At 44.5% G+C, this 27,671-nt stretch overlaps 1 protein-coding gene across 1 annotated transcript; it reads right to left on the minus strand.

The window, feature by feature from the left end:
* On the minus strand, positions 1-27,594 carry mblac2 (metallo-beta-lactamase domain containing 2). Its single transcript, XM_068029661.1, has 2 exons — positions 27,123-27,594; positions 1-2,626 (listed from the first exon to the last, which is right to left on the minus strand). The coding sequence occupies exons 1-2, from the start codon at positions 27,580-27,582 to the stop codon at positions 2,235-2,237; spliced, it is 852 nt and encodes a 283-aa protein (XP_067885762.1). The 5' UTR covers positions 27,583-27,594; the 3' UTR covers positions 1-2,234.
* Between the last annotated feature and the right edge of the window lie 77 nt (positions 27,595-27,671).

Below are 27,671 nucleotides of genomic sequence, written 5' to 3' on the forward strand. Positions count from 1 at the left end.
CCTTGCCTCGTCAGGGCCCGACCGATTACTCCCGGTGAGGCAACTAAAACTCACCTGAAATGCCTACTCCATGTATTCATCTGGGACTGGGCTGCAGTCCCAGTAGTGGCCACTGCTCCCGGTGGCGCTGCTGGGACTAAGAGCAGCTGGCCCGCTGATTGGCCCACAGCTCAATGAGGCAGGACTCCCTCCCTCAAGTGGGTGGAAGTCCCACCTTGGAACAATTAAAGCTTGGGGAATCGTAAAATGCGGGACAGATCCCCAGGCTAGGCAGAAGCAGATTCGCCACCGACTTTTACATCAGTGGCCAGCTCCCGTCCGCCCAACGTAAAATCCAGCCCCAAGTCTTTAATTACATTCTTTCCCATTGCCTCAAAATTGAGATACTCCACACTTCTCCTAGTGTTCATTTTCTACAGGCCAATCTATAGGTTTTTAAAACCTACACTTGGCATCACCCTAAACACGACTCACCAAAAAAGCAAGAACAGTGGAGAAGGCTGAATAGCGAAATATTTGCAAAATTATTTAAACTGGTTATGCAAATAGGAAGATACATAGCAAATTTAATTTAACACTGAACATACAAACAGTAAAATAACACACACAAGTATATAATGAATAGAATTGGCATAGTAAGACACCTGGAAATAAATGTCCAAACAATGGGGAAAAACAATTGAAATGCTTAATGAATGGGATATGTAACCAGAGCAGTAGATGTTAGAAAGTATGCGAAGATATTTGTAATATACTTATGCAAAGTTATATTGCCATTTTGCATCACAGCAAAGCACTTTCCACTTCACAGTAATGAATAAGTAAATGAAACTTTTCTTCCCTGGACCAGAAAGCTGGGATCATAGCTAGGCAGTATTAAAGAGGAAGTAGTCTCATACCATTTTACTAGATACTGCATGGAGTATAACCCCAGTTTTTACCAACTAAATCTTAAATACTGCATGGAAGGCCTGTTGTATCTCCAGGACACTTTATAAACTGAAGCAGAACTTACTTAAATGTTTTTGGAGTGCAAACACTCCCGCTCATGCTTAATTTATTTAAAATTTACTAGCCAGAAGCAGAGCATGCAGTGCATGTAAATACAGATCCGCCGGGCTCTTGCCAGACCAATAAGCTGGATTCACAGCCAGACAGCATGCAAAAGTGCTGTCAGATTCAAAATTATAAAATGCAGCCTTGTTTCCACACTACAGAGATGCACTTGCAATATAAATGCTACCATTAGATTTAACTCTTGACACTGGCTACAGGACCTTGTTACTCCCCTCATAATGCGGTGCAAATTATCCCCTTCAGACTTGTTTTTTAGCGGAACTCCTCTTATGAGAGCAAGACTAGATTTAATGGCAGAAAGTACTTTACTCATCCCTAATTTTTCATGCCTTATTTTTCCTTATAGTTTACCCAATTGCTGATGTTGGAGGGCTCTACCTGCTTACTCAATTGACAGCACCATGCCATTCATTATTGATGTCTATTATGTAAGGTTATTCTTTGTATGCTGCCTAACCAATTGGGAAATTCACAGGGAAACAGATTATATGAGTAGAACCACAATTTTTCTCTTCCTTTACCATATATTGACTAAGTGGTCATCTTCACCTCTATTTATTAGATTAAGCCAAGAAAGTTTTTCCTTCCCCTCTCCAGGAACATGTCTTTTATATGGTTGGTGGGTGGGGGGGGGGGGGGGTGTGGTTGCAGAAAGAATAGTTGATAAAACTTAAGCAGGCATTTTTGTAATTACGTTCACTTATCTGCAAAAGCAGGTAAGGCACATTTAAATTGACTTCCCAGCAGGAAACTAAATGTTACATCAACCTAACAGCGCAGATTTAAAAAAGGCTTTGTAAGAATGGTTTTCAATAAACTAGTTTTCAGGGCTGCCTTTCATAAAATACAAAATTGATCTACAGTATGAATTTTGTAATGAAAGCTTTTGTTAAATCAACTTTCATTTCAATTCATTAGTAACAATATAATCACAATGTACTTTACTAAATTATTGTTTTGTAGAATTTCTGTTTCACCACATTACTCCTACTTCTGCATAGGTGGTTACCAACCGGCTTCTTTCAATTAGCAAATATTAACTTTAACTATCTAAGAACAGAGCATCATTTGATTTGCAAATACACTCCTTCCTATCATATCCATTTTATACAAAAGGAACCTGTAAGCTTAAACAATGGTAAACTTTGTGCCACCTATCATTGTTCCACTCGTCTGCCATAATTCTTCAACCAAAGGGCTAGGCTTGCAAGGCATCTTTTACCACACGATAAAATTTTATGGCACACACCAGCATTAGCAATGTAGCTTGAAGCCAGACAGTAAAGTCTTTCAGCATCAAAAGTGTCGAAATGACCCGGCAGCACTTTTTTCACAAGCTTATTGTCGACGAGAGTCATTAGACGTTTGCAACTTTGGATGTAGTCAGTGACGTTGCTGTAAGGGAGCCAGTCAATCATAGATCCTGTGTGTATTACATCTCCACTAAAGAGAATGTAGTTCTCTTGGTCATGAAGGCAGATGCTACCTCTGGAGTGACCGGGCATGTGCAGAACAGTGAGCCGACGGTTTCCAAGATTAATTATGTCACCTAACATGAAAAGCATAAAAATCTCAAATCTCTCTTAGAATCTTTGCCAATTACATTTAATATATAATGTAAATATTTGAACTTGTGTCAATTTACCTAAGACAAACTGTAATCAGAGGTCATCTCCATTAATAAAGTATGTTCAATTTTTCTGTCTTTACACAATTCTTTGACCAATATCTTTGTGAAATTACCGTTGAAATTGGTGAACAAAATGTACAGTTCTGTTCACTCTTGGGAGTACACCTTGACTTTGTGCAACAGTGAAATGGGTGCTAATGAACGGGCAGCCCATTTTACATCTCTCCCGAATAAACAGCGATGTAAAACAGGCTGCTATCGCCTATTTTACAGTACAGTACTGCTTTTAATCATAGCACAGGAGGCCCTTGGCCCATTCCGCCTGTGTCAGCTCTTTGAACTATTCAATTCATTCTACTCCCTTATTCTTTCCCCATAGCCATGCAATCTTTTTTCCCCTTTAAGTATTTATCCAATTCCTTATGAAAGTTATTATTGAATCTGCTTCACCTTCCTTTCAAGTAGTGCATTCCAGATCATAATAACTCATTGCATTAAAAAATTCTTGTCTCACCTCTGGTTCTTTTACCAATTATCTTAAATTTGTGTCCTCTGGTTAGCAATCCTTCTGCCACTAGAAACAGTTGCTCTGTCAAAACCATTCATGATTTTTAGCACCTCTATTGAATCTCCCCTTAACCTTCTCTTCTCTAAAGAAAGCAGCCCCAGCGTCTGTAGTCTTTCCACATAACCGAAGTCCCACATCGCTGGGACCATTCAAGGAATTCTCCTTTGCACCTCTCTCAGATCTTGACATCCTTCCTAAAGTGAGGGGCCCAAAACTGGACACAGTAATTCAGCTGAGGCCTAACCAGAGATTTATGAAGGTTTGGCATAACTGCCTTGCTTTCACTCTTATGCCTCTGAAACTGAAGGACGAAAAGCTGTGTTGTTTCTCTCTCAAAATCCTACAAAGCTTCAAACTGAATTAATTCCATAAAAAATAAGAAAAAGCTTTTTCTTTCACAACAAATTATTGATATTTGCTGTGTTCATCGCTGGGAAAAAAAGAGCTTAATACTACAACAGCCGAACTGTTGAACCCCTATCTTTGGAAACACCTTCCATTCTCATCGGACCTTGGAAGACTGCAAGTGAACTTTGACAGTGCTGTATTAGAAGACCATTCGTCAAGAACGTAATTTGCAAAGACTTTATTTTTTGCATATTTTTTTGGTTAGCTAATTTAAAACCGAGTATCTGTATGCGAACGTGAGAGTTAGATTTTTAAATAAGTTATAGGGTCTTTAGATATTGGTTTATCTTAGTAGTGTTTAATATTTTAGTTTTTTTTAATAAATAGTTAATTTGTTGATACCTAGTTTGGTTTGCTTCATTCGGGGGTAACTCGATTGCTCAATTCGGCTTTTTTTCCAATTTGGAAAGCTTAAAGAAATATGATGCGACCTGTGGAGTGACGGGACTGAATTGGCAGTGCGTTGCTCCCACTGCGATCAGAATCATATATTTTGATTGGGAGCTTTTTCCTGAGCAGTTGTAACAATTGGAAGAGGGCTAATTTCAATGGAATGAGAAGGGATCTAGCCAGAGTAAAGTGGAACTAAAGACTGACAGGAAAATGGGTGACCTTTAAGGAGAGGCTTCAGGTGCAGGCTAGGTACATTCCAACAGGGGCAAAAGGTAGGGGAACCAAAGCCAGGGCTCCTTGGATGACAAAGGAGATAGAAAATATGCTGAAACAAAAAAGAGGGTGTATGATGCATGTCAGCTGAATTCTTCAAGTGAAAACCAAGTCAAATACAATAAGTTGAGAGGGGACATGAAAAGGAAAATAAGACTGGCAAAGACAGAATATGAGGAAAGGATGGCAGTCAACATAAAAGGGAACCCAAAAAGCTTCTATCAGCATGTAAATAGTAGGTGGGTAGTAAGAGGTAGAGTGGGGCCTATTAGGGACAAACAGGGTGACAATCAAACAGAGCCAACATGGTTTTATGAAAGGGAAATCATGTTTGACAAATTTGTCAGAGTTCTTTGAGGATATAACAAGCAGAATGGATAAAGGGGAACCGGTAGATGTAGTGCATTTGGACTTTCAGAAGGCATTCGATAAGGTGCCACATAAAAGGTTATTGCCCAAAATAGGAGCTCAGAGTATTGGGGGTAATGTGTTGGTGTGGATTGAGGATTGGTTAATGCACAAAAGGCAGAGGGTCGGGATCAATGGGTCTTTTTCAGGTTGGAAAGCTGTAACTAGTGGGGTGCCACAAGGATCAGCCCTAGGGCCTCAACTATTTACTATCTATATTAATGACTTGGAGGAAGGGACAGAGTGTAGTGTATCCAAATTTGCTGACGCTACAAAAATAGGTGGGAAGGCATGTTCCTGTGATGAAGACACAAAGAATCTGCAAAGGGATATAGATAGGTTAAGTGAGTGGGCAAAAACTTGGCAGATGGAGTTCAATGTGGGAAAGTGCGAGGCAATCCACTTTGGTAGAACAATAAAAAGGCAGATTATTTTTTAGATGGAGAAAGACTACAAAATACTGCAGTACAGAGGAATCTGGGTGTTCTTGTACATGAAACACAAATAGTTAGCATGCAGGTGCAGCAAGAAATTAGGAGGGCAAATTGAATTTTGGCCTTTATTGCTAGGGGATTAGAGTTTAAAAATAGGGAAGTCTTGTTACAACGCTTACCTTCCGGGAGCAGAGAGGAAAGGAGTGGAGCGGACCTGTGGGGAGAACGCTGAGAGCGGAGCCTATAAATCCAGCTGAGGATCGTGGCCCAGTCTCTTACCTTCCGGGAGCGGAGAGCAGCTCTTCCAGAGCGCCGGAGTTTTGAAAAAAAAAGAAAAGCCAACAGTGACGTCAGAGGAGAGCTGCAAGGTGATTGGTTGGGTGAGTCACTGCTGTTAGTGTATTTAAATATCTTAAAAATAAAAGGGAAAAGTTTTTTTTTGTTGAAAAGAAAAACCCTGGTGACAAGGTGAGTACTACTAAAGTGTTTTTTTTAAGGACTTTAGATTGAAGTGGGTAGAACAAGGCCCCTAGTGTAATTAGTATTTTTTAATTAAGGGAGTAACTAATTAACCGAAGGGTAGGTCATGGCAGGAGAGCACAGCCCCATGATATGTTCCTCCTGTGCTGTGTGGGAAATCAGGGATGCTTCCAGCGACCCCGACGACCATGTGTGCAGTAAGGGTATCCATCTGCAGCTACTGGCTACCCGCATTATGGAGCTGGAGCTGCGTGTGGATTCACTGTGGAGCATCTGCGATGCTGAGGACGTCGTGGATAGCATGTTTAGTGAGGTGGTCACACCACAGGTAATGGCCGCACAGGCAGAAAAGAGATGGGTGACCACCAGACGGAATAGTAGGCGCAGGCAGGTAGTGCAGGAGTCCCCTGTGGCCTTCCCCCTCTCAAACAGATATACCGCTTTGGATACTGTTGGGTGGGATGACCTCCAAGGGGAAAGCAGCAACAGCCAAGTTTGTGGCACCATGGAGGGCTCTGCTGCACAGCAGGGGAGGAAAAGGGGTGGAAGAGCTATAGTGATAGGGGATTCTATCGTAAGGGGTGCAGATAGGCGTTTCTATGGCCGCAAATGAGAATCCAGGATGGTATGTTGCCTCCCTGGTGCTAGGGTCAAGGATGTCTCGGAGCGGCTGCAGGACATTCTGAAAGGGAAGGGTGAGCAGCCAGAGGTCATGGTCCACATTGGTACTAACGACATTGGCAGGAAGAGAGATGAGGTCCTGCAAAGTGAATATAGAGAGTTAGGCAGAAGGATAAAAAGCAGGACCTCCAGGGTTGTAATCTCAGGATTACTCCCTGTGTCACGTGCTAGTGAGGGTAGGAATAGGAGGATAAGGCAAATGAATGCGTGGCTGAAGAGCTGTTGTAGGTAGGAGAGCTTCAGCTACTTGGATCATTGGGATCTCTTCTGGTGCAGAGGTGACCTGTGCAAGAGGGACGGATTGCATCTGAACTGGAAGGGGACCAATATCCTTGCGGGGAGGTTGGCTGGTACTACTCGGGAGGGTTTAAACTAGTCTTGCAGGGGGGTGGGACCCAAAGTAGTCGTCTCTCAGATGAGATAGTTGAGGCAAATGTGGAGGTTAAAGCAAGCAAGTCCAGTGGGCAGGCCGGGCAGGGGCAGGACAGGGAATGTGGAAGGTCTGGTAGGCTAAACTGCATTTACTTTAATGCAAGAAGCCTTACAGGTAAGGCAGATGAACTCAGAGCATGGATTGGTACATGGGATTGTGATATAATAGCTATTACGGAAACGTGGTTGAGGGTTGGGCAGGACTGGCAGCTCAATGTTCCGGGGTACCGATGCTTCCGGCATGACAGAGGTGGGAGGTAAGAGAGGAGAGGGAGTTGCACTATTGATTAGGGAGGACATCACGGCAGTACTCAGAGAGGATATCCCAGGGGAAACGCCCAGCGAGGCCATATGGGTAGAACTTAGAAATAAGAAACGGGTGATCACTTTGATGGGATTATACTATGGGCCCCCCAATAGTCAGAGGGAATTGGAGGAGCATATATGTAGGGAACTAACAGAAAGGTGTAAGAATTATAGGGTTGTAATAGTAGGTGCTTTTAACTTCCCTAATATTGACTGGGACTGCCTTTGAGCTAAGAGATCAGATGGGGAAGAATTTGTTAAGTGTGTCCAGGATAGTTTTCTGAAGCAGTATGTGGATGGCCCTACGAGAGAAGGGGCTACACTCGACCTCCTCTTAGGAAATGAGGAAGGGCAGGTGGTTGATGTGTCAGTGGGGGAGCACTTTGGGACCAGTGACAAAACTCGATGAGCTTCAAGACAATTATGGAAAAGGATAGGACTGGTCCTCATGTTGAAGTCCTAAATTGGGGGAAGGCTAATTTCGATAGCATCAGACAGGAGCTCTCAAAAGTTGAATGGGAGAGGCTGTTTACAGGTAAAGGGACGTCTGGCAAGTGGGAGGCTTTTAAAAGTGAGTTCAAGGCCGGCATGTTCTTGTTAGATGGAAGGGCAAGGCTGTCAAGTTTAGGGAACCTTGGTTGATGCGGGATATTGAGGGTCTGGTCAGGACAAAGAAGGAGGCATATGTCAGGTATAGGCAACTGGGATCAAGCGAATCCCTTGAGGAGTATAGGGGATGTAGGAGTACACTTAAGAAGGAAATTAGGAGGGCAAAAAGAGGCCATGAGATTTCCCTGGCAGATAAGATAAAGGAGAATCCTAAAAGATTCTATAAGTATATTAAGAGTAAAAGGGTAGCTAGGGAGAGATTAGGTCCCCTTAAGGATCAGTGTGGTAATCTATGTGTGGAGCCACGGGAAATGGGCGAGGTCTTAAATTAATACTTCTCCTCTGTATTTACTGTGGAGAAGGTCATGGAAGCTAGTGAGTTCAAGGGAGGGAACAGCGATATCCTGGAGCATATCAACATCGCAAAGGAGGAGGTGTTGGAGGTTTTGCAGCACATTAAAGTGGATAAATCCCCAGGGCCTGACCAGGTGTATCCTAGGATGCTATGGGAAGCAAGGGAGGAGACTGCTGGGGCCCTGGCAGAGATTTTTGTATCATCGTTAGCCACGGGTGAGGTACCGGAAGACTGGAGGATAGCTAATGTTGTGTCTGTATTTAAGAAGGGCAGCAGGGATAAGCCAGGGAACTACTGACTGGTGAGCCTTACATCAGTGGTGGGAAAGTTATTGGAAGGGATTCTGACAGACAGGATATATATGCATTTGGAAAGGCAAGCTCTGATTAGGGACAGTCATCATGGTTTTGTGCGTGAGAAATCATGTCTCATGAATTTGATTGAGATTTTTGAGGAGGTGACCAAGAGGATTGATGAGGGCAGGGCTTGGACGTTGTCTACATGGACTTTAGCAAGGCCTTTGACAAGGTCCCGCATGGTAGGCTGGTCCAGAAGGTTCGAACACATGGGATCTAGGGTGAGGTAGCCAATTGGATACAAAATTGGCTTGGTGATAGGAGGCAGAGGGTGGTAGTGGAGGGTTGTTTTTCAGATTGGAGGCCGGTGACCAGTGGTGTGCCGCAGGGATCGGTGCTGGGCCCTCTGTTGTTTGTTATATATATTAATGACTTGGATGTGAATGTAGGGGGCATGATTAGCAAGTTTGCAGATGACACCAAAATTGGTGATATAGTGGACAGTGAAGGTGGTTGTCTCAAGTGACAACAGGATATAGATCAACTGGGAAAGTGGGCAAGGGATTGGTAAATGGAATTTAACGCAGACAACTGCAAAGTGATGCATTTTGGGAAGTTAAATCAGGGCAGGACATATACAGTGAATGGCAGGGCCCTGTGGAGTGTTGTTGAGCAGAGAGACCTTGGGGTGCTATTACATAGTTCCCTGAAAGTGGCAACACAGGGTAGACAGGGTGGTGAAGAAGGCGTAAGGCATGCTTGCCTTCATCGACCGAAGCATTGAGTACAAGAGTTGGGACGTCATGTTACAGTTGTACGTAACGTTGGTTGGGCCGCATTTGCAGTACTGTGTGCAGTTCTGGTCGTCACACTACAGGAAAGATGTGATTAAGCTAGAGAGGGTGCAGAAAAGATTCACAAGGATGTTGCCTGGTTTGGAGGGCTTGAGTTATAAAGAGAGATTGGATAGGCTGGGTGTTTTCCCTGGAGCGGAGGAGGCCGAGAGGGGACATGATAGATGTATATAAAATTATGAGAGGCATAGATAGGGTAGATAGCCAGAGTCTGTTTCCCATAGTAGGGGTAACTAAAACTAGAGGGCATAGATTTAAGGTGAGAGGGAGGAGGTTGAAAGGGGATCAAAGGGGTAAATTTTTCACACAAAGAATAGTGGGTATCTGGAATGAGTTGCCTGAGGAGGTGGTGGAGGTAGGAACAGTAGCAACATTTAAGAGGCATCTGGACAGGTACTTGAACGAGCAAGGCATAGAGGGATATGGAATTAATGCAGGCAGATGGAATTAGTATAGATAGGCATTATGATCGGCACGGACGTGGTGGGCCGAAGGGCCTGTTTCTATGCTGTACGACTCTATGTACAGGGTGTTGGTGAGGCCATACCTTGAGTACTGCGTACAGTTTTGGTCCCTGTATTTAAGAAAGGATATACTAGCATTGGAGGCAGTTCAGAAAAGGTTCACTAGGCTGATTCCTAGGATGAAGGGGTTGTCTCATCAAGAATGGCTAAACAGGTTAGGCCTTTATTCAGTGGAGTTTAGAAGAATGAGAGGTGATCTTATTGAAACATAAGGGGGCTTGACAGGGTAGATGTTGAATATGTTTCCACTGGTGGGGGAATCTCGATCCAGGGGACACAGTTACAGAATAAGGGGGCACACATTTAAAACTGAGATCACAGAATAATACAGTGCAGAAGAGGCCCTTCAGCCCATCGAGTCTGCACCGATGCATTAAAGACACCTGACGTGTCTACCTAATCCCATTTGCCAGCACTTGGCCCATAGCCTTGAATGTTATGACGTGCCAAGTGCTCATCCGGGTACTTTTTAAAGGATGTGAGGCAACCCACCTCTACCACGCCTCCCCCTCCCCGCCCCCAGGCAGTGCATTCCAGACCATCACCACCCTCTGGGTAAAAAAGTTCTTCCTCAAATTCCCCTTAAACCTCCTGCCTCTCACCTTAAACTTGTGTCCCCTCATAACTGACCCTTCAGCTAAGGGGAACAGCTGCTCCCTATCCACCCTGTCCATGCCCCCTCATAATCTTGTACACCTCGATCAGGTCACCTCTCAGTCTTCTCTGCTGCAGCGAAAACAACCCAAGCCTATCCAACCTCTCTTCATAGCTTAAATGTTCCATCCCAGGCAACATCCTGGTGAATCGCCTCTGCACTCCCTCCAGTGCAATCACATCCGTCCGACAATGTGGCGACTCCAACATGACCTCCCTGCTTTTGTAATCTATGCCTCGATTGATAAAGGCAAGTGTCCCATCTGCCTTTTTCACCACCCTATTAACCTGCCCTTCTGCCTTCAGAGATCTATGGACAAACACGCCAAGGTCCCTTTGTTCCTCGGAACTTCCCAGTGTCAGGCCATTCATTGAATACTTCCTTGTCACATTACTCCTTCCAAAGCGTATCACCACACACTTTTCAGGATTAAATTCCATCTGCCACTTTTCTGCCCATTTGTCCATCCCGTCCATATCTTCCTGTAGCCCAAGAAACTCAACCTCACTGTTCACCACTCGGCCAATCTTTGTGTCATCCACGAACTTACTGATCCTACCCCCCACATAGTCATCTATGTCGTTTATATAAATGACAAACAATAGGGGGCCCAGCATAGATCTCTGTGGTACACCACTGGCTTCCAGTCACTAAAACAGCCATCTGTCATCACTCTCTGTCTCCTGCAGCTAAGCCAATTTTGAATCCACCTTATCGAGTTACCCTGTATCCCATGTGCATTTACTTTCTTGATAAGTCTCCCATGTGGGACCTTGTCAAAGGCTTTGCTGAAATCCATGTTAACGACATCAACTGCACTACCCTCATCTACACACCTGGTCACATGCTCAAAAAATTCAATCAAATTTGTTCGGCATGACCTCCCTCTGACAAAGCCATGCTCACTATTCCTAATCAAATTTTGCCTCTCCGAGTAGAGATAGATTCTCTCCTTCAGAACTTTCTCCAATAGTTTTCCTACCACTGATGTGAGACTCACTGGTCTGTAGTTCCCTAGCTTATCTCTACAACCTTTCTTAAATAGTAAGACCACATTAGCTGTTCTCCAGTCCTCTGGCATCTGCCCCGTAGCCAGAGAGGAATTAAAAATTTGGGTCAGAGTCCCTGCAATCTCCACCCTCGCCTCCCACAGCATCCTGGGACACAAATCGTCCAGACCTGGAGATTTGTCCACTTTTAAGCCTGCCAAAACCTCCAATACCTTGTCACTCCCTTTGACAATTTGCTCAAGAACCTCACAGTCTCTCTCTCTGAGTTCCAAATCTGCATCCTCATTCTCTTGGGTGAAGACAGATATGAAGTATTCGTTCAACACCCTACCAATGTCCTCTGGCTCCACCCACAAATTTCCCCCTTGGTCCCTAATGGGTCCTACTCTTTCCCTGGTTCTCCTCTTCCCATTGACATACTTATAGAATATCTTGGGATTTTCCCTACTTTTACCAGCCAGAGCTTTCTCATAACCCCTCTTTGCTCTCCTAATTGCTTTCTTAAGCTCCATCCTACATTTTCTGTACTCCACTAATGCTTCCGTTGATTTGCTCTACTTATATTTGCTAAAAGCCTCTTTCCCTTCTCATTGCACCCTGAATGCTTCTGGTCATCCATGGTTCTCTGGGCTTGTTGCTCCTACCTATTACCCGAGAGGGAACATGTTGGGCCTGTACCCTCCCCATTTCCTTTTTGAATGCCCCCCACTGCTCTTCTGTAGATTTCCAGACAAGTAACTCTTTCCAGTCTACCTTGGCCAGATCCTGCCTTATTTTACGAAAATTCGCTCTCCCCCAATCCAAAACCTTTTTTTGCATCTTGTCTATTTCTTTCTCCATAACAAGCTTAAATTGTACCATGTTGTGGTCGCTATCACCAAAATGCACCCCCACCAAAACATCAACCACCTGTTCGGCTTCATTCCCCAGAATTAAGTCCAGCACTCCACCCTCCCTTGTTGGATCCTCTACATATTGAGCTAAAAAGTTCTCCTGTATACATTTTAAGAACTCCACTCCATCTGAGCCCTTAACACGATGGCTATCCCAATTAATGTTGAGAAAGTTGAAATCACCTAATATAATTACCCTAGTATTATTTTGACACATCTCTGCGAATTGCACACATATTTGCTCCTCAATTTCCCGCTGACTATCTGGGAGTCTATAATAAACACCTAGCAATGTGGCTGTCCCTTTTTTATTCCTAAACTCTACCCATAAAGCTTCATTTGATGCCCCCTCCAAGAAATCATCTCTCCTTACTGCAGTAACTGACTCCTTAACTAATATTGCAATGCCCCCTCCTCTTTTACCCCCTCCTCTGTCTCGCCTGAAGATTCTATATCCCGGGATATTTAGCTGCCAATTCTGCCCCTCCCTCAACCATGTCTCCGTGATGGCTACTATATCACAATTCCACGTGTCAATCATTGCCCTTAACTCATCCGTTTTACCTGTAATACTCCTGGCATTAAAGTAGAGGCCATCCATCCTGGTCTTACTCCCTTGAAACTTACTTCCGCTGTGTTCCCTCTGACTTGTTTGCTTTCCTGTCTTTAGTTGTGTCCCTATTCTGCTAGGTGTCTGCGTCCCCTCCCCCCTGCCAAATTAGTTTAAACTCCTCCCAACAGCACTAGCAAACCCACCAGCAAGGATGTTAGTCCCCCTCTGGTTCAGATGTAGACCGTCCCGCTTGTACAGGTCCCACCTTCCCCAGAAACAGTCCCAGTGGTCCAGGAATCTAAAACCCTCCCTCCTGCACCAACATTTAAGCCACGCATTCATCTGTGCTATTCTCCTATTTCTATACTCGCTAGCACGTGGCACTGGGAGTAATCCAGAGATTACAACCAGAGAGGTCCTGCTTTTTAGTCTACTGCCTAACTCCCTGAATTCTTGATGCAAGACCTCATCCCTCTTTCTACCTATGTCATTGGTACCAACATGTACCATGACCTCTGCCTTATCACCCTCCCCCTTCAGGATGCTCTGCAGCCGTTCAGTGACATCCCGGACCCTGGCACCAGGGAGGCAACACACCATCCTGGAGTCACGTTGACAGCCACAGTAGCGCCCATCTGTTCCCCTGACTATAGAATCCCCTATTACTATTTCTCTTCCTCTCTTTCCCCCTTCCTGTGCAGACAGGCTGCTTGCGGTGCCAGAAGCTTGGCTCTGCCCGCACTCCCTGGAGGAACCAGCCTCATCAGCCTCCAAAATGGAATACCGATTTGCAAGCAGGACCCCAGGGGACTCCTGAACTACCTGCCTGTTTCTCTTGGATTGCCTGGTGGTCACCCATTCCCTTCCTTCCTCAAGTCCCTTCAGCTGCGGTGTGACCACCTCTCTAAACGTGCTATCCACCATGCTCTCAGACTCGCGGATGCTCCACAGTGTTTCCCGCCGCCGTTCCAGCTCTGAAACCCAAGCTTCCAGGAGCTGCAGCTGGACACACTTCCTGCACGCATGCAGGTCCCGGGGACTGGAAATGTTCCCGGATTCCCACATGCAGCAAGAGGAGCAAACCACGGCTTTAAGCTCTCCTGCATGACTAAACCCTTTAAATTTAAAACTTTAGAAGACTGTTATAATAAAAAAAAATCAACTCAGTCTTGTTAAAACAATGACTTACAATTCAATCCAGTTTGAAAAATACCCACCAGGACTTACTCACCAGTCAGCTGTGCTCTTTGGAAACTCTCGGCTCCCCTCACGCTCTTTGAGGACAGGTGGGAAATGAAAGGAGCCCCTCGCTCCCTCAGTCACAAAACTCCCACTTTAGCATTCTAATGCAGCCCCAAGTCAGCACTCCAGTGCAAACGGAATGCAAAGGAATTTCTTCTCTCAGAGGTAATGAATCTCTGGAATTCTCTACCTCAGAGAGTTGTAGAGGCTAGGTCACTAAATGTATTTAAGGAGGCGATAGATTTTTGAAATCTCAGGGAGTCGGGGGTTATGCGGAGCAGGCCCGAAAGAGGAGTTGAGGCCTGGGCCAGATCAGCCATGATCTTATTGAATGGCGAGGCAGGCTTAAGGGGCTGAATAACCTACTCTTGCTCCTATTTATTATGTTCTTATATGCTCAGAGGTGCAAGGCAAGGCTACAATACTTAATGAGTACTTTGTGTCGGTGTTTACTAAGAAAGAGGATGTTGACTATCAGTAGACCCGGAGATGGTAGAGGTAATGGATGGGGTAACAATTGAGAGGCAGGAGATTCTGGAAAGGCTGGCTATGCTTAGCGTGGATAAATCACCTGGTCTGGCTGGCTTGTATCCAAGGTTACTAAAGAAAGGGTGGAGATAGCAAGACTTAACATAATCTTCCAGTCTTCTATAGATATGGGGGGAGGTGCCAGAGGATTGGAAAATGAAAAATATGACACCCTTATTCAAGAAAGGGTGTAAGGACAGTCCTAGTAACTATCGGCCAGTCAGTTTAACATCAGTGGTGGGTAAGGTTTTAGAACAACAATCAGGAAGGGAAAAAAATCAGCCACTTGGAGAGGTTTGAGCTACTTAAGGATAGCCAGCATGGATTTATAAAAGGCAGGTTGTGCTTGACAAATTGAACACTTTATTGAAGTAACAGGGAAGATTGATGAAGGGAATGCAATGGATGTTGCCTATTTAGATTCTAAGAATGTGTTTGACAAAGTACCACATCAAAGACTAGTTAACAAAATTGAGGCTCATAGAATAGGACGGTCAGTGTCAGCGTGGATGAAAAAATTGGCTTAAGGATAGAAAACAGCAAGTTGTGGTTAATATGTTTTTTTTCAGACTGGAGGATGGTAGACAGTGGTGCTCCCCAAGGGCCAGTGCTAGGACCACTGCTTTTTTTGATATGTATAAATGACTTGGACATTTGAAGGGAGAGTAACATTTCAAAATTTGTCACTTGGAGGAGTGGCAGACAGTGAGGATGATACAAATTGACTGCAACAGGACATGGATAGGCTAGCAGAATGGGCAGGCAAGTGACAAATAGAATTTAATGCAGAGAAGTGTGAGGTGATGCATTTTGGCAGAAGGGATAGGGAGAGGTCATATAGACTTAATTGTACAGTTCTAAAAAGTGTGCAGGGTCACAGGGGCCTGGGGGGGGGGGGGGGGGGGGTGGTGCATGTGCATAGATCTTTGAAGGTAGCAGAACATATTGAGAGAGTGGGCAGCAACAAATATGCAATTTTGAGCTTCATAAATAGAGGCATAGAGTACAAGAGCAGGGATGTTATGCTGAACCTTTATAAAGCTGTGAGACCACAACTAGAGTACTGCATCTAGTTTTGGTCACCACAATTTAGGAAGTGTCATGCAGGCCAAAACTGAGGCACACATTATTAAAACTTTAAATTGTGGCTGGGAAACAAAAAGGGCCTATAACAAGGAATTGCTAAGCCCCTGACTGGAAAGACATTTGCGTGCTGGCAGACAGTTTTGGAACAAAGGATCCAGTCCCTGCTTCTCCAATACACAGAAGACCTGGTCAGGCCAGTTTAGTCACATGACTAACTGGCTGTTTGAATTTGAACTTGCTGAAAGAATTCAGAAAGTTGTTTGCTCCTGGACTGAGAACACCTCTCTCCTGTCTGCTCCCATTTCTTTCTCACAGAATTGCAGACCCATTGAAGACACGTGAACCCCAAGAGGGAAAAGTCTCCTACGTGAACAAGGTTTAAGAAGAATACTGGACCCCAACGAAAAGTAACAGCTGTCCACAATCAAAGACTCTACAGTGATGGAAACACTGAAACAGTAACAAGAAACCCCCTTCAGAGACTGCCTCAAACCTCTCTACTTTATTTTTCTTCTCTTTTCTGTCCCTATTTGCATGTGTGTACGCTTGTGCATGCCAGCGTGGGTGCGTCGTATAGCTGTAGGCGTTAACCGAAATAGAGTTTAAGTAAGTTTAATCAATTTCACTTTTCATCTTTAAACCTGGCGTGCTCATTTCTTTGCCATATAATTGGAAAGTGGTGAACAAGGATTCACCAAGGGGGAGCGCAAAACACTAAAGTAAAAGCAAAATACTGCAGATGCTGGAAATCTGAAATAAAAACAAAAAGTGCTGGAAATACTCGGCAGGTATGGCAGCATCTGTGGACAGAGAAGCAGAGTCAACGTTTCAGGTCTGTGACCCGAAACGTTAACTCTGCTTCTCTCGCCACAGATGCTGCCAGACCTGAGTATTTCCAGCATTTTTACTTTTTTTATTTCGGAGCTCAAAACAATGTGTGTTTAAAATTAAACTCCTTTACAATAAGACCAGGTGAAGACAGTAAAAGACCCATTGACACATTTCTCACCTGGTCGTAACAGAAATTTGGGTGCTAGCGCCCGGAATTTTACCCACAGAAGAACGAGTAAAATTGGAAGCGAGAAGCCAAATTGTTCCCAATCGAAAAAGAGCAAGATTAATACAGGTTTTCTTGTGGTTGTGTATGACTGAATACTAACATGTCTGCAACTGAAGCGAGTAGCTGTCCAAGCCAGGGTGAAGTAAATTGGGATAAGTTTAAAGCACTGTCAATGGAGGAGTTGAGAAAAATTGCTGAGAAGTGTGGGATCACTGTACATGGCAAGGCTAGGAAGTCTGAACTCCTAAGGCTAGTGGCCAACTATTTTTCCCTTGAATCTGAAGATGCAGAAGCAGTGTTAGAAGTAGACCCAGACAGGATACTGCGAGAAAAGTTACAATTGCAACAAAGGAAACTTGAATTAGAGGAAAGAGAGACAGGCATTAGAGGGAGAAAGAGAGAGCCTTCCAGAAGGAATGTGAAGAAATCGAGAGAGGAAAGAGAGAAAGAAAGACAGGAGAAGGAATGAGAGAGAGAGAGAGAAAGAATACTCCAGAAAGACTCCGAAGAGAGACAGCTGAAGTGGCTTGAGTTAACTAGGGGGTGACAGAGTAACCCCAGTGAAAGCATGGCCAATATGGAGGAGCATAATTCAGGGCTGGGTACAAAACTGCTAAAACTCACTCAACTAATTCCAAAATTCAATGAGGAAGATGTGCAAGAATTTTTTGAGTCGTTTGAGAAACTGGCAAGGCAGCTAAAATGGCCAGCTGAGACCTGGTCTCTCTTATTGCAAAGCAAACTAACTGGAAAAGACCATGAGGTTTATTCCTTGTTGTCAGATGAGAGTTCATCAAATTATGAACGGACCAAAAATGCTATCCTCAGGGCATACGAATTAGTACCCGAAACCTACCGCCAAACGTTTAGAACACTCAAAAAGCAAGCTAATCAAACTTATCTGGGGTTTGAAAGAAGTAAGCAGCTGGCTTTTGACCTGTGGCTGAGGGCTCTTAAAATACAGCTCAGTTATGGGGATCTCAGAGAAGTAATTCTGTTTGAGGAACTTAAAAACATTCTCCCATTCTCAATAAAGACCCATGCAAAGGAGCAGCGGGTTCAGGAAGCCCAGCAAGCGGCTGTTCTGGCCGATGAGTTTGCTTTAATTTATGTCGGTTTCCCAGGTGAGAACCTTTCCTAGTCACCCCCACAAATCCGAAAGGGACAAAGGGTGGAAAGGTGATAGGAGCCTGGGAGAGAAAGGAAAGCAGGAAACACAAGGGGCCCTCCTCTAGCCAAAAAGGAAAGTGCTGTGGGCAAAAGTGAGACCCACAGACCTGTGTGCTTCCATTATAATAAAGCAGGGCATTTAAAAGCTGACTGTTGGAAACTAAAGGGAAAACCGATAGGGTTAAATGAGGGCACACCCACTCAGTGAAGACAGGGACCTGATGGAAAACACAAAACAAGCTGTGGCTTTAACTGCAGTAAATTTGCAACCCAGGGAAGGTTAATAGGATTCCTGAAGTTTATCAGGGTATTATGTCTGAAGGGAAAGTAACTCCACACCCTTCCAGTGGGGCAAGCAAGCCCATAGTGATTCTCAGGGACACAGGGGCCACTCAAATCACTTTTACTGGGAAAAGGACTGACCTTTCCTCCAGAGGGTACAGTGAACACCAAAATGGTGTTGAATGGTATTGGAGAGCAGCGTATGCCTGTACCTGTACACCGGATGCACCTGGAGTGCGACCTAGTTGCAGGACCGGTGACTGTAGGGATTGTCCCTAGTTTGCCTGTGGACGGGGTTGACCTGTGCTCCTCGGTAATGATCTGGCAGGTGTGAAGGTGGTAGCCTGCCCAGTAGTGGAAGAAAGATTGCAGGAGGTCAGAGAGACAGGGCAGTGGCGGGAGACAGTTCCCTGCAGTGTCCCTGAATGTGCAGTGGATCAGGCCATAATCACACCAGCTCCTCCAGAGGAGGCTGCATTGGCACTGCAGGCAAATGACTATGAGGACTGCCCGTCCAAGACCTTCTTTTAGAAAGGTAGGAGAACCAGGGAATGAATTAAATGGATTTTCCCTAGCTGAGGCTCAGCGAGCCAACCCATTATTGCGAGAGTTAGCACAGGCTGCCCAATCTGAAAGTGAAGCAGAGGGAGTCCCTGACTGCTATTTACAGAATGAGGTACTGATGAGGAGATTGAGTTCTCCTCACAGACCTGAGGGCAAGGAGTGGACAGAAGGTAACCAGTTAGTGGTGCCACAGAGGTACCGGGGAGAAATATTAAGAAGGGCCCACAAAACTACAGTGGCTGTACATGCTGGTATACGAAAGACCAAAGCCCGCAAAAGACAGCAGTTTGACTGGCCAAAACTCCAAAAACATGTGATGGAGTACTGCAGGAGTTGCCACATGTGCCAGGTTGAGGGGAAACCCCAACCTACAGTGAAGCCTGCACTCCTAAGTCCTGTACCGGTGTTAGGAAGACCTTCCAGCAGAGGGCTGGTGAACTGTAAGGGAGCCCCACCGAGAACAAAAGGGGACAGGCAGACACAAGGCTGGCAAAAGATTAGAAAGAGAAAGGAAAAAAGTGACCAAGAGGGCAGGTTAAAGGAAGTCCGGGAGGAATCACCTACAATCTGGTCAGCCAACCCTGAAAAAGATGAAAAGTTAGACTCCACATCCTCCGACGTAAATGCAGACTCCAGAAGCACCCCACCAGAGTTGCTAACAGCATTTACAGGAACCTGCAGAGAAAAAGAACCTGTAGGGGGCAGAGAAACCATGAGGGTGATGCCCCACCTACAGGAGAGTGCAGCCAAGTCTGCACAAATACCTACAGGCAGAAGTGTCCCAGAGGACAAAGGTGAGATTAACAAAGAATCCTCCCCCACAGCATGACCCAGAGTTCAGGATAGACCCATCCACTACTAAATCTCCTGAGGAAAAAAAAGGGGAAATTAAACAGCACTGGCACCCAGAAAAAGACCATTTTAATAAGCTTTAAGATTGGTGAGTGAATGGAAATGAGAGAAATTCACGGTTTTTCTTTCAGTATCTTATATTTCTCTCAAACCTTGAAATAAAATGCACCTTTTTTTCAAATCGCATTTCGTTCCCCCAGGTGTGGAGGTGTCATGCAGGCCCCCACCTGCCAAGACTGAGGCACACATTATTTCGCCACATGAACATTAAAAATGTGACTGGGAAGAAAAGAGGGCCTATCAGAAGGAATTGCCAAGCCCCTGACTGGAAAGACATTTGCAAGCTGGCAGACAGTGTTGGACAAAAGGATCCAGTCCCTGCTTCTCCAATACACAGAAGACCTGGTCAGGCCAGTTTAGTCACATGACTAACTGGCTGTTTTAATTTGAACTTGCCTGAGAGAAAGAAACTCAGAAAGCTGTTTGATCCTGGACTGAGAACATCTTTCTCCTGTCTGCTCCCTTCTCTTTCTCACGGAAGACCCATTGAAGACACGTGAACCCCAAGAAGAAAAGTCTCCTACATGAACAAGGTTTAAGAAGAATACTGGCCCCAACAAAAAGTATGAGCTGTCGACAATCAAAGACTCTACGGTGAGCTGGAAACACAGAAATAGTAACAAGAAACCTCCTTCAGAGACTGCCTCAATCCTCTCCATCTTATTTTTCTTCTGCTCCTACTTGCATGTGTGTATCACGTGTGCATGCTAGCGTGGGCGTTAACCAAATTAGAGTTTAAGTAAGTTTAATAAATTTCACTTTTCATCTTTAAACCTAAGAAAACCTGGTGTGCTCATTTCTTTGCCTTATAATTGGAAAGCTGTGAACAAGGATTCAGCAAGGGGAGCTCAAAACACAGAGTTTAAAATTAAACCCCATTCAGTAAGACCAGGTGAATACAGTAAAAGACCCATAGACACATTTCTCTCCTGGTCGTAACAGAAGGGATAAGGGATTTTAGCTAAAGGTTAGGTTGGAGAAGCTGGGGTTGTTCTGGAAGCAAAGGAGACTGCGGGGAGATTTGATTCAGGTGTACTAGATTAGGACAGGTTTGGATAGGGTAGACAAGGAAAATCATTAGCTGATGGCACTAGGACTAGGGAACTCAGATTTAAGGTTTATTTAATTATTTCGCCACATGAACAAGAGATGCAGGGAGGATGTGAACAAACTTTTTTTATGCAGCGAGTGATTATGACCTGGAACTTGCTGCCTCCGAGGGTCGTGGAAGCACAATCAATGTTTGCAAAAGGAAATTGAAAGGGTACTTGAAAGAAATAAACTTGCAGGGCTACAGGGATGGAGTGAGAGAATGAATGGGACTAACTGGACTGCTCTATGGAGAGCCAGCACAGACCTGATGGGCCAAATGGCCTCCTTCTGTGCCATAAATGAGACTATGGTTCCTTATTCCTCCTACCAAAATACACTAAAACAACTGGGTGGAAACAGCAAGACTCCTTTCTTTATCATGTACATCCTTACAAAGAAAGCTAGTCCTCGGCTATAAAAATTCACAGATCTGGATATGCCAAAGGTTTGTAATTACGATCAAAATTGTAGAAAAGTAAGACTGCATCTTACATTTCCCACCATAGCAGGAAACATAGAATTATGCAGCACAGAAGTGGATATCCAGCCCTTAGTGCCTGTGCCAGCTGGCCAAAAGTAGTATCCACTTAATCCCATTCCAATGCTCTTTCCTCGTAACCTTTTAAATGTTTCTATTCAAAGTGTTGTCTATTTTCCTTTTAAAATCTATTGTGCATTCTGCTTCCGGTGCTGTTTCTTATAGAGCATTCCATGTCCGAATAAGCCTCTGGACAAAAAAATATCAAAACCTCTTTTTTGGTGAAGATCTGATTAATAAATCACCAACCACTGGGAATAGCTTATCCCTACCTACTTTATCAAAACCTTTCATAATTGTCATGCTAAGCCCCCACCTGCCAAGAATGAGGCACATTAATTTTGTCATGAACATTGATTTTAAACTGTTCCTGGAGTGAAAAAAGGACTTGTTCAACAGATCAGCCGTGGCTGGAAAAGATATTTTCATATTAACAGACGGTGACTGGAAGGACAAAGGACCATTCCCTGACACGTTCAACGCACAATGGACCTTGATCACCAGGTATTGTATGTAAGGGGAGCATTCCAGAGACTGCTAAGGTGATACAATCCAAGACATGATCAGATCAGTTACTCACATGACTAACCTGGGTTTTTCTGAATTATTCAAACAGTTTGAACTCAGAGTGTCTGTCTGCTCCCATCTGAGTGTCTCTCCTGTCTGCTCCCACCTCTTTCTCACAAACCTCTGAATCCACTGAAGACACATGAAGCCCAAGAAAGAAGTCTCCTACAGCAAACAAGGTTTAGGAAGAATACTGGGCCCCAACGAAAAGCAAGATCTACCTACACTCAAGGGCTCTACAGTGAGCTCGAAGAACCATAACAAAAACTCTTCAGATTTTGCCTCAAACTTTTCCACTTTATTTTTCTTCTGCTCTTTTCTGTCTCTATTTGCATGTGTGTATCTCGTATGCATGCTAGCTTGGGCGCAGCGTGTATTCGTAGGCGTTAAACGAATTAGAGTTTAAAAAAAATAAATTTCAATCTTTCCTCTTTAAACCTAAGAAAACCTGTTTGTGCAGGTTTCTTTGCCTTATAATTGGAAAGTGGTGAACAAGGATTCACCAAGGGGGAGCTAAAACCACGGTGTGTTTAAAATTAAACTCTGTTACGGTAAGACCAGGTGAAGGCTGACAGGGACCCCTAGACACCTTTCTCACCTGGTCGTGACACAATTCTAAATGTTTTGATTATATCTTATATTAAAAAAACCTCTCTCTATAATGAAAATATCCCCAGCTACAGCAGTCTTTCCTCGTAACTGAGGAATCAAGCACCATCAAGCCTCAATCTCCTATACTAAAATCTCCCACAATTCCAGAAATATCCTGGAGGACACAGTTAACACCCAGCCTCTTTTTGCTAACATTCGTGCCACACAATTGGCGGACAATGATCACCTCCAACAAGAGAACCTAACTAATTCCCTTGACATACAATGGCATTACCATCGCTGAACCCCCATCAACATCCTTAACTGGACTTACTGTGGTTACAAGAGCAGGTCAGAGGTTGGGAACTCTGTGGTATCTTATCTCCTGTCCCAAACCAAATCCTGTCCATCATATACATGTCACAATATTCCCCACTTGCCTGGATGAGTGCTGCTCCAACAACTCTCGAAGCTCAACACCATTCAGGACAAAGCAGCCCGCTTGATCGGCACCCCAAGCACCATCACTGACACACAGTGGCAGTAGTGTGTACCATCTATATCATACACTGCAACAACTCGCCAAACCTCCTTTGACAACACCTTCCAAACCCGAGACCTCTACCACCTAGAAGGACAAGGGCAGCAAATACATGGGAACACCACCACCTGCAAATTCCCCTCCATGTCATATACGTGACTCGAATGTATATCGTCATTTCTTATCGCCACTGAGCCAAAATGCTGCAACTCCCTACCTAACAGCACTTTGGGTGTACCTACACCATACAAATTGCAGCGTTTCAAGAAGGCAGCACAACACCATCTTCTCAATGGTAATTAGGAATGGGCAATAAATGGTGGCCTTGCCAGGGATGCGCTCATCCCATGAATGAAAGAATACGTAGATGAGAAATAGGAGGGAGTCTCTGGTTCAGGAGTGAGGTAAACTACTGCAAGTGATTCTCTGGCTATTACTGGACACATAGAAATGGAACCAGACGAGTGCAGATCCAACCAGCAGCACAACACAGAGGAAAGGCACTGGAGGATTTAAAGGGGAGGGAGACTGTACCTGAGCAGAGGGAATCATTAACAGTATCAGCTAACATAGGGGCTAGAAAGGGAAGTTAAGTGGTTAGTAGTTTGGTGGGAATAGGATCAAGGGGGCAGGAGATGGACCTCATGAACAGTTTGAGCTCAGAGAAGGCATGAAGAACAGGTGGCGCTTCATAGCAGCATTACCAGACAAAGTTTATCTAAGGCACCTAGTCATGCAACAATACTGTTCCACAAGCACCAAAAGTATCCCCAAGTCATCATTCACGTGAGCAGAGAGTAAGATGAAGCAGAAAAACGGTGCATCTGACAGATGTGGATAATACAATTGAGAACCAAGCTGAATACAGAAGGTTCAGAGGGGGAAGTAAAACAAATAAGAGAAGCAAAGAGAGAGCTTGAGAAGAGACTCACAGCCAACATAAAAGGGAATCTAAAAGTCTTCTATAGGATCGTAAATAGTAAAAGGATGGTAAAAGGAGGAATGGGGCCAATTAGGGACCAAAAGAGGATTTATGCATGGAGGCAGAGGGCATTTCTGAGGTACTAAATGAATATTTTGCATCTGTCTTTACCAAGAAAGAACATGCTGCCCAAGTCATGGTGAAAGAGGAGGTAGTTGAGACACTGGATGGGCTAAAAATTGATAAACAGGATGTATTAGATAGGCTGGCTGTACTTAAAGTTGATAAGTCACCAGGACCAGATGAGATGCATCCAAAGATACTTCGGGAAGAATGAAAATGGAAGAGGTACTGGCCATAATCTTCCAATCCTCCTTAGATGCAGGTATGGTGCCAGAGGAATGGAGAATTGCAAATGTTACACCCTTGTGCAAAAAAAGGTGTAAGGACAAGCCCATCAATGACAGGCCAGTCAGTTTAACCTCGGTGGTGGGAAAACCTTTGGAAAAGATAATTCAGAACAAAATTAATCATCTCTTGGACAAATGTCAATTATTAAGGAAAGCCAGCACAAATTATTTAAGTCTAATTGTGTTTAACTAACTTGCTTGAGTTTTTGATGAGGTAAGAGGAGTTTATGAAGCTAATGTCCGGAGGACACGAGTTCAAATACCACCACAGCAGCTGGTGGAATTTAAATTCAACTAATTAATATAATTCAATTCATAGAAATCTGTAATTGAAAGCTAGTTTTATTAAAGGTGCCATGAAACTGTCATTGATTGTTGTAAAAATCTATCTGGTTCACTTATGTCTTTTAAGAAAGGAAATCTGCCGTCCTTATCTGGTCTGGCTTACATGTGACTCCAGGCCCGTAACAATGTGGTTGACTCTTAACTGCCCTCTGAAATGGCCTAGCAAGCCATTCAGTTCAAGGGCAATTAGGGATGGGCAACAAATGCTGGTGTTGCCACATTCCATGAAATAACAAAAATGAGTTTGATGTGGTGTACATGGAGTTCCAAAAGGCATTTGATCAAGTGCAACATAACAGGCTTCTCAGCTAAGTTACACCCCATGGAATAACAGAGACAGTAGCAGCATGGATACAAAATTGGCCGAGTGACAGGAAGGAGTTGTGAATGGTTGTTTTTCAGACTGGAGGAACGTATATAGTGGGGCTCCCCAGGAGTCAGTATTGGGACCCTTGCCTTTCTTGTTATATATTATTAATGACTTAAGACTTGAGTGTACAAAACGCAATTTCAAAATCTGCAGATGACACAAAACTTGGAAGTATTGTGAACTGTGAGGAGGATAGTGATCGTGCTAAGACTTCAAGAGGACTTCAAAACTGGCAGCACAGTGGCACTGTCGTTAGCACCATAACCTCACAGCTCCAGCGACCCGGGTTTGGTTCTGGGTCCTGCCTGTGTGGAGTTTGCAAGTTCTCCCTATGACCACGTGGGTTTCCGCCGGGCGCTCTGGTTTCCTCCCACAGCCAAAGACTTGCAGGTTGGTAGGCAAATTACCCCTACTGTAGGTAAGTGGTAGGAGAATGGTGGGAATGTGATAGGGAATATGGGATTAACATAGGATCAGCACAGACTCAGTGGGCCAAAGGGCCTGTTTCAGTGCTGTATCACTCTATGACATAGACAGGCTGGTGCAATGGGCTGACAAGTGGCAAATGAAATTTAATGCAAAGAAATGTGAAGTGATTTATTTTGGTAGGAAGAACAAGGAGAGGCAATATAAATTAAAGGGTACAATTCTAAAGGGCATGCCGAAGCAGAAAGACCCAGGTATATGTGTGCACAAATCACTGAAGGTTACAGGGTAGGTTTAGAAAGCAGTTAATAAAGATATGGGATCCTCAACTTTATAAATAGGGCGGCACAGTGGCGCAGTGGTTAGCACCGCAGCCTCACAGCTCCAGGGACCCGGGTTCGATTCCAGGTACTGCCTGTGTGGAGTTTGCAAGTTCTCCCTGTGTCTGCGTGGGTTTTCTCCGGGTGCTCCGGTTTCCTCCCACAAGCCAAAAGACTTGCAGGTTGATAGGTAAATTGGCCATTATAAATTGTCACTAGTGTAGGTAGGTGGTAGGGAAATATAGGGACAGGTGGGGATGTTTGGTAGGAATATGGGATTAGCGTAGGATTAGTATAAATGGGTGGTTGATGTTCGGCAACGACTCGGTGGGCCGAAGGGCCCGTTTCAGTGCTGTATCTCTAATCTAATCTAATACAGAACCAGGTTAGTTATGACAAACCTGTATAAAACACTGGTTTGGCCTCATTTGGAGTAGCATGTCCAGTTCTGGGCACCACACTTTGAAAGGATGTGAAGGCATTAAAGAGGGTGCAGAAAAGATTCATGAGAACGGTTCCAGGGATGAGGAACTTCAGTTATGTGGATAAATTGGAGAAGCTGGGTCTGTTCTCCTTGGAGAAGAGAAAGAGGGCATTTGACAGAGGTGTTCAAAATCATGAGTGGTCTGGATAGGGTAGATTGGGAGAAACTGTTCCCATTGGCAAGAAGATCCAGAACCAGAGAACACATTTCTGATTAGCAAAACAAACAATAGCAATGTGAGGAAAATCTTTTTTAAACAGTGGTTAGGATTGGGAACGAACTGAGTGTGTAGTGGAGGCAGATTCAATGGAGACCTTCAAAACAGAACTGGATAATTATTGCGAGAAAAAATTTGCAGGACTATTGGAAAAGGCAGGGGAGTGAACCTAGGTGAGTTTCTCTTGCAGAGAGCTGGCACAGGTACAACAGGCCAAAATGGCCTCCTTCTGTTTTATAACCATTCTATTTCATTTTATCACAGGCATCATGATATCTGAATCAGACCCTGTCTTTACCCAATACCAACATGCACACACTCTCAAGCAGAGGCTAAGGGCAGCAATCTTGAAAACTTTTTTTTTTAAACTTACACCATGGATACTATGGTCAATTTTGGGCTGAAACCACCAACTCTGGTAGAATTGAGGATGAAACCTGGAACGTGTCTGGTCTATATTACGGTTCAATATGATAGATACAGGTTATTAGTGAATACACAGGGTAACAGCAAAATAAGAAAGTCTGGCCATGGTTCCTATTAAATTTCCTACACAAATGCAAGTTCCCGCCATGTTACTACGATCAGTGATGAATTGCAATGGTGAAGCATTTACCATCGTCTAGTACCCGGTCAGGTTGCACAGCTTTCACTCTGTAATTTTTTGCTCTCCAGCCCCGCTCAGGGGACATTTTAATCTCCTGGTCACGCAGCCAAGTCACTGTTTCGTAGTTGTCTCCCAGCAACAAGGCGCGGGCCTCAGCCCTATGTACTGCCACTCTGTCGAAATGGTATAACCCGCCCGAGTGATCGAAGTGGATGTGAGTGAGGACGGCCAAGACCGGCTTGGTGCCGATGAGGCCTACGGTGCGCAGGTAGGTCTGGAGGTTCTTCAGGCCAAGGCCTGTGTCTATCACCAGATCTCGATGCGAGCCCTGCAGCAGCCAAATGTTGGCGCGTTTCCCTGCCTCGAAGTAGCGCTCGCGGATTAAGAATAATCCGGCCGACACCTCCATCCACCAAAACCACTCCCTAAAAAACTCCACGTCCAAATCCAGACCCGAACCTGAATGCATACTCCGCCTTTCACCCAGTAACAGCCCCTACTGAGTGACAGCGGCGTCAACCAATCCGAACGTCCCTCCCGTCCATCCAATCAAAACAG

This window comes from Heterodontus francisci, chromosome 4 (assembly GCF_036365525.1).
Source record: "Heterodontus francisci isolate sHetFra1 chromosome 4, sHetFra1.hap1, whole genome shotgun sequence".
NCBI classification, from domain to species: Eukaryota; Metazoa; Chordata; class Chondrichthyes; order Heterodontiformes; family Heterodontidae; genus Heterodontus; species Heterodontus francisci.